This window comes from Pyxicephalus adspersus, chromosome 4, assembly GCF_032062135.1.
Source record: "Pyxicephalus adspersus chromosome 4, UCB_Pads_2.0, whole genome shotgun sequence".
NCBI lineage: Eukaryota > Metazoa > Chordata > Amphibia > Anura > Pyxicephalidae > Pyxicephalus > Pyxicephalus adspersus.
In genome coordinates, this window is record NC_092861.1 from 93570916 (window position 1) to 93584761 (window position 13846).

The 13846-nt window shown below is 36.2% G+C and overlaps 1 protein-coding gene across 1 annotated transcript in view; it reads left to right on the forward strand.

Moving 5' to 3' along the window:
- The window catches only part of SASH1 (SAM and SH3 domain containing 1), a 79857-nt gene that overhangs the window by 54221 nt on the left and 11790 nt on the right, over positions 1–13846 (forward strand). The window contains exons 12-16 of the mRNA XM_072410231.1: positions 3809–3944; positions 4315–4484; positions 5329–5538; positions 8019–8169; positions 8613–8720. Of these exons, the coding sequence (XP_072266332.1) occupies positions 3809–3944; positions 4315–4484; positions 5329–5538; positions 8019–8169; positions 8613–8720 (775 nt within the window). The remainder of the gene's footprint in view (positions 1–3808; positions 3945–4314; positions 4485–5328; positions 5539–8018; positions 8170–8612; positions 8721–13846) is intronic.

Consider the following 13846-nt stretch of genomic DNA (forward strand, 5'->3'; position numbering starts at 1 on the left):
ACTCTTGAGAGGAGACAAACGATCTGCATGCTAGAGAGAGCTGACATAGTGGTTTACTTTACTAATCCATCCAATATGTCATCCTGACACATTTAAATTGAATGCTGCTTTCAGGCAGCTGATGGATAATAAACTCAATATTCTGAGTATTTTGTGATGGAACAAATCCATTGATTCATTTAAAGCTTGTTAAGAAATCCTAGCTTCAGCTAGAACTTTTTTTAGTTTTGCATTGAGTGGGGAAGGGTTAGAATCTCCTAAGTTTTTATTGCCGTGTGTAACTGTCATTGGCAAGATGTTACTGTGTTTCATAATGGCACACCAGTGGCACTAGGTTACATGAGGAGACAGAGTTATGCACAACAATAAAAACATTCCCAGATGTACTAAGAAATGTGGATTAGCTGCTCTCTCCCATTTGGAGATTTCCTATCACTTTTGTCTTTATCACTCACTTACACAGGGGGTGTCTTGCAATGTTCCCAATGTTGACACACTGAAATAAATCCCTGAGTTAGGTTCTAATTGTTCCTCTCCTTATCCAAAACAAAAAGAAAAGTTGTACATATAGTTGGACTGTCAATCTACTGTCAATGCTAAATCCCAATTTATTGTTTCACATATTCTAAATGTTTTTTATTAACACACATTGACACATAAAATACACGAGGACACCGTGCCATCTACTAGTGCCCAACAATAGCGCACAGAAGATCATTTAGGAAACATGACGTATAAGGACTAGAGTCAAAGTGATTTTAATTTTTTCTTTTTTTTTATCTACTTGTATTTATCTACATTAGTTTTTGGGCATTTCTATTAATAACAATTTTGAATGTTAGCAGTGACAGACACATTTTGTGCTCTAATTTTATACTCGAGTTAAAGCAGGTTTCCTGTATTCTCAAATAAAAATGAGTACTTGGTTTATTTTTCATATCAGTTTGTATTCGAGTATATACAGTAACATGTCATTAACCCTTTTTTTTATTATGCTATCCAAAACCTCAACAAAACTAATACCTGGCAGGTTTTCACCTATTATATAATCAGCTCAGTTTGTGATTTAGTCTGTCTGGCTTCATTAGGAGAGCAGCAGAAGTTAACCTTTCCATAGACTTGAGATGAAGGTCATTTTCAGTCAGGTCAGAAAACAGGACCATGTCTGGCTGCATCAGACACCCACTAGTCAACCACCCCTATTAGAGACAATTACACAAGCTAGAAAATGATAAGGTTGTGCATTTGTGTTTGAGACTGCCAGCAGATTGGTTCATAGGCCATTGAACTTCCATTGTCACCGTCGTCCTATTTTTTTTTTATATAATTTGAAGTGAACTGGTCTATATAGACAAACACGCCTTTCAGACTCCTTAATATTCATTGGGCTCTGATACCGTTTCTAGCTCCCATTACGTTCTGGCAACAATCAGTGGGGAGCTTTTGGTTTAGATTTTGGTTTAGAGAGCACATTATGTTTCCTGTGTTCCAGCTGACAGCTGCTACTGTAGAAATTAAATCCTTTTGCCGCTAGTCTTGCAGAATGAAAATTACAGGTTTCATTTAACTAGTTTTATGACTAGTCGTATGTTCCATGTACTTGGCCTGTCTGAACTCGTCTTGGCGTCATGCACAAGACAACATGATATTTCTGCTCATAGTAATTTTCCGAAGCTAAACTGTTTGTATGCAGTGATATTGCTAAGCTTGTGCTGAATAAGAACACTGAACACCCATGGCATTTTAATATGTTTAAACTAGATTCTTTTAAAATTGACAGCATGTAAATTCTTAACAATTCTGATCATTTCCATTGTAATGTTTCCCCCGTGTAATTGCAGTTTCAAAAGAGGCAACTTTTTCTTTTATGTTTTAGGTTGAATAGTGAACAATTAGATCCCTTTTATGCTGCAGTGTGGCATTAAAATTATTATTATTATTATTATTAATAAACAGGATTTATATAGTGCCAACATATTATGCAGCGCTGTACGTTAAATAGGGGTTCCAAATGACAGACAGATACAGACAGTGACACAGGAGGAGAGGTCCCTGCCCCGAAGAGCTTACAATCTAGGAGGTAGGGGAAGTAACACACAATAGAAGGGGGGATATGTAGTGGTCGCAAGTAGTGAGGGTTTCAAAAGACAGAAGAAGATAGGCAAGTTTGAAATGCAACACAACACTACTTTTTAGTGCAGTGTATTAAGGCAGTCTTTTCCTGATTTACTTCTACAGTATTTTTTCACCACAATGTGCATTTTGCACCATAGTGTACAGTGACAAAAATCTGTTGAGTATTTAGTTGCCATTCAGAATGATTTTTAATGCACATTGTGGCCCTGATCTATTAAAGCTCCCTAAGCCTGGAGAGCATACACTTTCATCAGTGAAGTTGGGTGATCCAGCAAATATGGAATTATTCTGGTCCAGGATTGAAAACATTTGCTAACAAAGAGCTGATGACGTTTAGGAAATCCATTCCAGGTTTACTGGATCAGCCAGCTTCACTGATGAAAGTGTATCTTCTCCGGCCTTGGAGAGCTTTAATAAATCAGGACGATGCGCTGCAGTAAATTATTTAATGCATGTAACCATAGTGCTCTAGGTGTAAACAAATCCTTAATAGCTTGATTTTTTAATCCCGCTTTATGTCCTGCTGACAAAGTTTTACCAGGCAAAAAGTGAAGTGAAGTCTCCTACAGCAACTCCTACAGAGTAAGATAAGCCTACAAACTCCTGCTACTTCGTACAAATTTCATGTTGCTTATTTCCTGGTAAAATGCTGGCAGGACATAAAGTTAAAGGTAATCTTTTTAATGCAGACCCTGGATAGCACTTCCATCTCAATCCAAAAATAAAATTTTGAGATATGTGTCTATGTGCAATTCAGGCAGAAGTGTATCTATAATTTGAGTGAATCGGATCAGGGGGACACAGACTGGGCTTTTCTGCATAATAAGGATATTAGACAACATTTTTGTGGCTTCTGCTCATTACTTTTAAAATTTAAAATGGGTTACGCTTCACTTTGACATAATCCTGTGTACAGCAGAAGGCTGTGGCTGCTGCTTCTTGTAAAACGACTCTCCCTATTAACTGACTGTTTACTGAACAGCATTGCCAAACATCTTGGCTGAATAAAATGATGTACCGGTATTCAGTCATGTGATCAAATTTTCAAATGCAGTTTTAGTCTTTAGCTTAGCAGGAAACAGCAAAATTCAAAATGTATTATTCGATGGAGTGTTAATTATAGCATCGGTAATTAGAAATGGGTGACTTTGACTTATTAAAGTGTGCTGGAGGGATAGTGCACTCTCCTGAAAATGCTGATTGTTCCTGGCCACATTATGTTCTGAATCAAGCACCTGGATGCAGCTAGTAATGTCATGTTTTTCCTGCTATTCTTTAGAAATCCAAGTTAAACTTAAAAATAGCTAGAAAGATAGAAATAAAAAGTGAGATATCAGAAGTGCATTTGCTAAGTTCAGACAAGCAGTCAAAAACCTGCTCCCAGGCACACACTGGCAACTGCTAGGTACCCTGAGCTGTAACGGGCAGTAACAATTGCAAATGCTTGTGGAATTCCATAGTATCTGCAAAGGGGTTGGAGCTGCATGTAGCTTAATTGTATGTCTACTTTTTATTACCCATATATATATATATATATATAATATATATATATATATATATATATATATATATATATATATATATTACAAATGTTTAACAGATTTATTGTCTTCGATAAGGTAAGGTTTACTTGAGATGGGACCTTTTTTCAAAATGTATTGTTGTTTTCCAGGACTCAAGCATAGAAGGCATGCCTGGTTCTCCTGCATCCCCTCATCCCCCCACAAGCACCCTTGATAAGCCAAAACTGAAAGCTGGAGGCTCAGTGGAAAGTCTTCGAAGTTCTTTGAGTGGCCAAAGTTCAATGAGTAAGCATAAGAGTTCTTCAGATATTGGTCTGTCCTAGTAATTCATCTACCTCCCTGAAGGTGCTCTGTTCACAAAGTACACAGAATATCAATGGGGAAACAGAATGTTTCTGCAGATGGCTTTCTACACATGTCTGCTTAATAGTTTTCTGTTGGCATTTAACATTCTTTACATCTTCATTCAGTGGCTTAACTATATATTTTATGTTAAAAGGCCTACATAATATCCTCATTACCCTTCCAAGCTGTAAAGCAAGATCATTCCTATTGTACAGATTGCAGTAATACAGTTGTGGAGAGAAACATTCAGAAAAGAGAAGTATTGTTTTTAATCCCAATTCTTTATTCTGTTCTGGATCTGTTTTATCAGGTGGCCAAACTGTCAGCACAACAGACTCATCGGCTAGCAACAGAGAGAGCGTCAAGTCTGAGGATGGCGATGATGAGGAGCCACCATACAGAGGGCCTTTCTGTGGCCGGGCAAAGGTCCACACAGACTTCACCCCCAGCCCATATGACTCGGATTCCCTGAAACTAAAGGTTAGCACGGGCCTGGTTTTAGTTTTTGCTTTTTTACTAATCTATTAATTTGTTTGTATTTAGATTATATGGAAACATTTTCCACTGACTCTTCCAATATTAATGTACCCTTTGACAAAACAGCAAAATGGTTGAAACACATTAATTCATTAAAGCAAAATGCTGCAATATTGTGATACTAAACAATAATCAGCTTTTAAATAGATTTTTTGAATTGTACCAGTTTGTTAAAAAAATACATTTTTGACCAAGGAGCCTAAGGGAAATTTGTTAATGCCTTAGTTCAATATTGTTCCAATTATAACTTGTATAATAACATGTATGTAAACCCTAAAAGAGAAATGTATTTCAAAAAAAGGCATCTGACTTTGTTTCCTTCTTTAAGGCTTTTTCCCCCCCTTAATTTCCACCTGATGATTCTGCCAGTAAAATAGTGCTGTCCTTGGGTGTCAATACTCACTAACTACACCATATCTGATGGAGCCATGGTTGTCCCCATAGACTGCTGTCCTGATATGAAGTCCAAAGATACTCCTCACTATTACGAGGAAGGGGGGGTCAGTAAATATGACATTAAAAGGTATCTAGAAAGCAAGATAACATTGTGCTTTCAGTTCTGCTCACTAAAATTTACAAGGTCACTGCCTTTCTGGAAAGATTTGCCATACACTTCCCAACTTATATTTAAAGTTATTAAAATAATTATTTTGCAGTAGGTCAAGGTAAGTGTTTGTGACATGTTTTAAAAGGTTTACTTTTCCTCTGATGCGTTGCTCTGAAATAGTCTTAACATTTCCTATTGACGGGATTAATTCTAAACAGCTCTCAAATTCTTTTACTGCAGAAAGGGGACATCATTGAAATTATAAGCAAGCCTCCAATGGGCACATGGATGGGTCTCTTAAACAATAAGGTTGGCACGTTCAAGTTCATATATGTGGATGTGATCAATGAAGTTGAGGAGAAGCCAAAGCGACCAACAAGGAGACGACGTAAGGGTCGACCACCAAAGCCAAAGTCTGTTGAAGAGCTCTTGGATCGCATCAATCTCAAGGTTGAACTTTTATATAAGGCTCTTTTAGTTCAGAGATCAAACTTATATGCAGGATTCTGTTAAGTGTTTAGAAAGATGTATGTCCACAGTTTAAAAATTCCAACCTGAGTACCACGCAACTATCTAAAGTATACATATCTCAGAGATTCCTGAGATTTATGCACATCCAGAGAATTAAACCCAGAGAATTGATTTTTCACTACTGCAGCTTTGTAATACAACTAGACGTTGTGTTTTCCCCAGTCTGTGATTCAGTAGTAAAGGTGTCCTCAGACTGAGAACCTTATCTGTCAATCTTCTGTTTCATTATGTCAGCATATTTCTTTTTAACATGAGTACCACTGCACAAACATTTTGCTTCTTGTGCTACTTCATTTCCCATGTTCGGTTTAAGCTTTCCCGAACAGGGCAAACACTATGTACTTTTAAATCATGCTTACCTTTAGATTTAGTATGCAACACCTACATGAATCCGTGCTTTTAAATCTGCCCTCAGTTACATCTCATCCTTAAAAGACTATTAAATATATTATGTTCAAGGTATAAAAGCTGAATATCCAAACAATCTGACAACTTCACAGATCAAGTACATTTTAGGAGACTTGTTTTACAACCTAAATGACTTGTTTTCCTGTTAATTGGATTTCAACATTTGCATAGCCCCCAGCATGTTGCAGCTTGGCAAGATTGCATGGAGCCCTCCTGATTGGCTCCTCATTCTGTCCAGTCCCCCTCCCATTCCAAATGCTTCTGTTCAGTGTACTGCAAGAGTTAAATTAAGGTATCAACACTAGTTATATAATACATTTAGTGACATTTTAATGACTTATCAGAGGTTACAATCTTTTAATACACACAAAGACACACACACGATTGCCAAGATCATGGAAATTTAAAAAGTTGAAAAGTGCCGTTTCCCTACCCATACCCCTTGAACCATTTGTGCTAAAGGAAAAAGTCTAAGTTTATTTATTTATTTTTTGTTTTTTGGGGGGGATGGGGCACATACATTGTTCCACATTTTTTTGTGAAATGTGGATTTCTAAATAAATGTATTTGAGGAAAATTAGGGCCTTGGGTTTAAAAAATCACGTGTACCCCAATATTTTCTGATAAACTGCAGTTTTTTCCTTAATAATATACCATAGCTTTAGATTTCACCACCTTTGCAGAACATTCACTGACTAGCCAAACTGTTTAGCAAAGTGTTGGAGTCCTGAAATATATGCAAGCGTTCACAGCTTTGAAATGATTAAAGAATAAAAGTGATTTTTCTTTTACTCCCCACATATAAACTGAACTCCCAACTTAATAGAGGTTATAGGTATAAACCAAGATTTATACAATAACTGTTTCACCTCAGCAATAAAACCACCAAGTATGAAATCAGTTGCTTATATTGCAGAGTGTAGTTAATGGAATAGCTGAGCAGCTTGTATTACAGTATGATTATTTATTATGATTTGGTGCATATGGGCTGTACAGATTTCATGAGCATATTGGTTTGTTGTAGAACACTGCAGACAATTATTCATGCTGCTGACAAATAAGGAGCACTGAAAGGCACACGAAATTCTTGGTAAAGGAGTTCTTATTTTATTTAAGAGTCAGCCCGCTAAAAACTAAAACCCTGCCTTGGAAAGGCACATATAGTGATGAACAGATTTTGCAGTACCTTTTCACTCTTCTTTGTAATATTTTACTTTTAAAGCTTTGATTAAGCCTAAAGAATTGCTAATTTGGCATTGTTTCATGAAGTAACTAAAATATGTGTTGTACTATATATACAGTCAGCTTCCGAGAAGATAGCAAATTCTCAACTTTTCTGCTACTGGTCCTGGGCCAGTCTTATTTACAGAGAAACTGTCAACGGTAAATGCTGAAGAAGTCGAAACTTCCACAAGTCTTGATTTCCTGGTCCCCCTGCCATGATCTGTGGTTCCTCCTGCGCACCCATTGGTCACTCTAGGGTTCAGTAGTCTCATAAGGGTCATCAGATTGGACCACTGTATAGTGGGGGACCAGGAAATTCTCAATCCACAAAAAAAATGTTTTTGCAGCATCTTTAGCTTTTATTGTGTCTATTTAAAGAAAGACGGGCAGCAGGAGAGTATTAATAAGCAAGTAAGAAAATCCTAATTGTGTATCTCTGATGGCACCTATGTAATATATAAGTGTTGTAATATAGGTGCATGGAACAGACTAGTGTATGTTACAGTACACAGTCCTGGGGTACTGCAATGTGTATCTCAGTGTGTGGTAAAACCCTGCACATGTCTGGTTATCGAAGAATTATGGCTGTCTCTGTCTTTAGTGTAGTGTACTCTATGCATGTAGGAGGCATAGAGTGGGGCAGTGGTTAAATCACTCCTGTCAGCTACTGAGCTCTGCAAGGACCAGGAGTCTGTGGAGTAACCAGAAAATAAGTATATAATATTATATATTGTTTTATTTTGAATTTTAAAAACTTACTATTCTAGGAGCACATGCCAACTTTTCTCTTTAATGGATATGAAGACTTGGATACTTTCAAACTTCTGGAGGAAGAAGATTTGGATGAACTGAACATTCAGAATCCTGAGCACAAAGCAGTCCTCCTTACAGCTATTGAGCTGCTGCAGGAATATGACAGTAAGAATTTCTCATTTACTCATTAATTTTTGTCTATCCAAAGTTAAGATCTTCAACTAGAAATGTCAACCCTTTAGTAATATGTGTATTATATGATGATTTCGTGAGTAGTTCGGATGCTACAGTAAAATACCACTTTATTCAATCCATAACCTTTATTCTTAGACACTTTTTTATCCTTTGTCCACCACTGATTTTCAATATACTTAATTATAGTTAATAGCTGGCAACATGCAATGGACAGTACATTTTTTTTTTCATTGTCACTTTAAATTTTTTACTGATATATGGCATTAGGTTGAATTGGAACACAACTAATTATTGGCTGCTGGAAATGCTGTAGTAGCACACTGCTAATAATGTATGTTGGTGTCTTATGGGTCTTTACTCTTCATGATAACAGAAATATTAACAATATCCATGTTTATTTTTGAATGGCACAGGCAACAGTGATCACTCTGGGTCCCAAGAAAAACTGCTAACAGAAGGAGAGATTGCTGGCTCTCCCCGTGACTCTGGCTGCTATGAAAGCAATGAAAATTTTGAACATGGTAATGACAAGAAGTAAACACCTGATATCTTGTATCCGTTTACCCTGGCTAGCATGCTGAACACTTCATGCACAATATGTGAAGAAGAAACATTTACTAACCTTAAATTATAATGTACAGATGTATATGGCTTACCAAGAGAGCTCCTTGCTTTGTTCAGCTGGCCAGTATGTGGTTTTTGCATCTTGGACTTTCATGCTTCTGTTAACCCGGATCATCATGCTCGGCTTCCTCATTACTTCTGTATTCCACGTAATGCTTGACATTCTTTGCCTTGCTTGCGCCATTTTCATTTGTTTTGTCATCCCTCATTCCTTATTAATCAAGAGGACAGACACCATTAACACATGCAAACCTATCTTGAAGACCTCACCCACAGTACTAAACTTGACTAATGTGTAATTAATGTATGATTTGTACTTTGCTGTAACGTATTTGGTCAGTTGTCATGAGCTTTTCAAGGTTATAGCCTTTTTCTAGTGCATTTTGTACACCATATCCATTTTTTAAGTGCTTTTAATTGGTAACCATGGCAGAAATTAGCATTTAACTCTTGTTCATTGTTTGTTATTTCCTCTGGTGTTTAGGTTAAGTCTATACAAAAGAGCTATTACAACAACCAGATTTTAGTTCATTATAGTAATGTCAGTTTGGTTTCTGCTTGCTTTGAACTACTGTGAAATTCCATAGGTGGTTTGTAAAGAGTTTAGTTCAAACAAATATTTTAACTTTTATTTATAAAGCACAAACTGTACAATAATTAGAGACCGCAGAGGACAACCCCGCATACATAAGTACTGCATACTGTGACATAAAAGGAGCCTAATCGAGCTTCCAATCTAACTAAACCTTTCAGATATTCTTTAGTTCAGAAATAGTCTTAGGTAGCTACTAATTCAGACCTAAAACCTTTTCTAAACCTGTATTGACATCCCTATCCAATGATCCTTTGACGTCAAACTCAAATAAAACATTGCCCTGAAGCATGAAGATAATCTCTCCAAAAGGCCACCATTTCTGTTGTCCACGGAGGACAATACCTACCTATAGCTACTTAAAATAGAAAACATTGGTTTACCATGCCTAGTTAAGATGATAGTGGAGACAGGTTCCCTTGAGGCTTTAGGTCTGCTTTATTGGAAAAATATATACATACATTTAGTATTCAGTTATTGTGAAAAGCATTTCATTGTTGTTTAGATGGTGCTGTATCTGGCAGGCCAAAGATTTATTGTTTTTGCTGTGTAGCAACCAGTCCAGTCATTGTGTATACCTTTCTATCTGTTTGAACCATTTTCAAATGTGAATGGCGACCTCAGATTCTGCAGTATTTCCACATTAGGCTGCATGTGTCTCTTCCAATTTGGAAGCAGCCTGTCCACAATTGCCTGAACAAACGTTTACTGCCTTCTCTTTCTAGCAAAAAAGAGTTCATTTAAATAGAGATGACATTAAACCTATTCTTTTTAGTATTTTAAACAAATTTGACACATTTTAATTTGGTTTAATTACCAAAAGAAAATTTTTAAAGTAAAGCTTTTAAACAATTAGGACGATTTGAGACCTGTGGTTAACCGCAGCATTCTGCCGCAGGCTTAACCTTTGTTCTAACCGTTCCCATTTAATGGGGGCAGTTGAGAACCTTTTTGTACATGAATTTGCATGCAGTGTGATTCCAGAAAAGTGGTTATTTTTTTTCTCCTCTGGAGGAAGGACTGCACCCCAACCACAGCAGCAACCATTTTCAAATGCATTACTTGTGGTGTGGTTGGTGCTCTTGGGAGCATTGCAGCACTTTACCATGCAGCTGGGACCATCTAACCCTGCGTTTTTCCACTGCAATTATGAAAGGGGCCTTACAACTATAAATAAAAATGTTCTGTGTACACATTGTGGAGACAAATAGTCCTTAGGTTTAATGCCCTCTTTTTGTCAAGAGGCATATGCCAGCGTTGTCAAACTTTTTTTTTTTTTTTTTGTTTTTTTTAGTGGAGCAAACTCTATAAACTATATTTTATGCTATTTGAAACATTAATTTCTGAATATCATTAACAAAATTGTAAACTATTTAAATCTTTTTACTTCTCAACCACATGTGATGAGCCTCATATACTGTGTGCATAGCAGTTGTCAGGCGGTTGAGGTGCAGCAGAGCTAACCATCTCTTTTTTGTTTAAACTGCCAAAAGCTGCAAGTAGCAACCAACAAATGCCAGAAAAACACCAGTCAAACCGCTTCCCACACTATTTTTTTTTATTTTTTTATTTAAATTGGTGGTGGTGGTTGGTAACTGCTGGCTCAAGTGACTGCTAACCGTTAATGTGAACAAAACCTTTAGCGAGAAAATCTCAAGCAAATATTTGCCCTGTTAATCAACTGATGGACAAACAAATATCTTCCATTTTACTGATTTTCTTTCCTTTTTTCCCATTTAAGTGGAACATGTGCCCTTGACTTTTATTCCAAACAAATGCAGCCCGGTATTAAAAAGATACATATCCATTTTCTATTCAAGACAATCCTATGTAGACCACCTTTAAAAGAAATGTATTAGAGATATTCAAGTTTCTTCATGAAAGCAGTGTTCCATTGTGGTGTGAATTTCAGTAATATGAACCAGTCCTGATAATTGTGCCTAACTGAATTTAGGACCATGCAAGATAAATTATTACCTAAAGCTGTGGGTGACTAGCTCTTGTACACTGCAGTTTTTCTGACTGGATAAGTCTGTAACCACAGGCATGAAGTTGGTGGCCACATCTTTCTCCTTATTTATAACCGCCATTGGTGCATGGAGATGCTTTGATGAAATACTGCATTTAGTTTCATTTTTTATAGTTTGCTTTCATTTGAGTGTTTATAAAAAAAATTTTTAAAAAAGGAATATGCGCTTATGCTCAAGCTGACAGTATTGTAAATTTTTATAACATCTGTAACTAAAAAAGATGGTTTGTAAATAAGACTTATTTTTCTTTATAAATGAAGAACATCTAATAAAAGGGGTTGCTTGTATAATGCTTGACTGCTTGCTTTTCTTGCTTTTTTTCATACATCCTGAAGCAAAGCACCAGTGTTATTATGCTCTGCTGTTTTACACAGCGCATTCATTGGCCCTGTCCACTGAATCCCTGCCCTGAAACTAACTTGTGCCACTTCATCCATGTATCCATCAGAGCCTAATCACACAGGGGTTTTGTGACAGAACCACTCTAACCCATAACTTTGTATGTGCGTAATGCAATATATCATCCCTTACTATGGGGCCTATTTATAAAGATCCACAAAGATTAAACAAATGCTGAACTTCACAGCTTACCAGCACATTGCTGGTTGTATTTATTCCTATTTATAAAACTCGCACTTTTCTGCAAATAATTTTAAACTGATCCTTTAAAAATGTATGCCCAAGGCCAATATTTAAAAAGGAACCAAAACAGCATAATTTACAAATTTTTGTCCTTTATATATGGGCTCCAATGTTGCGTAATACATGCATTACCTTTAAACTCCATTGACCTGCTTTTCTGCCTATTGTACTATCACGTGTATGCAAAAATAAGTGTTTTATGGCCAGCCACAATGCTGCATGCTTTATTTTTAACTGGTATTAGCAGCATACAAAGTGAAGCATTAACCATGCCAATTTGTTTTATTTTTATTGAGCTATACTGTTTGTTTAATTAAGTCAAAATGGATAATTATTTTATGTTAAATATTTAGTTACACAACTCATTTTCTGATATGTGTTCATGAAGTATGGAATGACAGATGACATTAATACTTGTGTTTGTTTATTATTTTCTTTACTGTGGGAAATATCAGAAAGGTGGGCGATGTTTGCTAATAATATTACAGGCTAGTATGCCTGGAAAGAGATACTTTAAAGGTTTTAATAGAATGTAATTTGCTAAATCAATATGTATAAACAAATGTCATTGTTTAAATACTTGATTTACTATTTAAACTTTTCTTGCTTCTCTGTACTGCAGCCTCTTTGCACTCACTTTCCTTTCTGCATGCACAGCATTCATGGCTACATGGCATTTCTCATTCAAGCTCCCTGATGGTTGCAATGGTTGTTCGTGTCTTTGTATTGTGTATAATATAGCTACCTTGTAGTTTCCTTTGAGGGCGACAATACATCAGCACAACTGGTAGGCAGGAACAAGGCATAACTTTCAGTGCTTGGGCAAGGATACTCAAGTTATATGAGGCTTTTAGTGATTGGATTTAGATCTACTTTACGCATAGGATTGCAGGGCAGAATAGGGCTGTGTACACACACTAGATAATTGTCATCTGAGACAAACAATTGTGATATTGTGAGTGATTGGGCAAAACTCTAGTGTGTGTACATCATTTGGTGATACACCATGGTGAGTTGCAAAACATCCAGCTGGGACAACGACAGTCATTTCCTGCAAAGGAAGACACAACAAATACCAATAGTCTCCAAGGACTGAGGAGAAAATGCCCTGCTATAAATTATACACTACATACGCTTTCTTACTCTTACTGTAGTCTGGCAAAGTTTTCAGTCCTTTGTTCTTTAAAATTAAAACTATGTCAAAGAGATAAATTTGCATTTTAATGTTTAATTAACAAAATTTAGATATCAAAGCAAAAAAGAGAAATTTCCAGTTCCTGAAAGGTGCTTTCTGCCAGAATGCTATTTTTCATCCTTCTTTTAGTAGTTTTGAAGATGAAAGAAGCTGAATGTTTTTCACTAAAAAGCAGATTGTTATAAAAAGGAGATGGTATCCTTTACAAAGATACAAAACATAGTTTGATCTAGATTTGTTCATGTGTGCTGTGTGTGAAGATGTTAAAAACCCAACAAAGGTAATAAGCTTGTATGAGATTCTTACAGCAGTGACATGAAAAAATATGGAATTCTTGAATTTTGTAATGTAAAACAAAGGCAGACTTATGCCTTTAGTAAAATAGTATAAAACAAAACTATATATATATATTATATATACCGTATTTTTCGGACCATAAGACGCACTGGACCATAAGACGCACCAGTTTTTAGAGAAGGGAAATGAAGAAAAAAATATTCTGAAACAAATAGTGTCCTAAAATATTTTATGTGCATTAAAAACCAACAGCACAGTCATAAACAC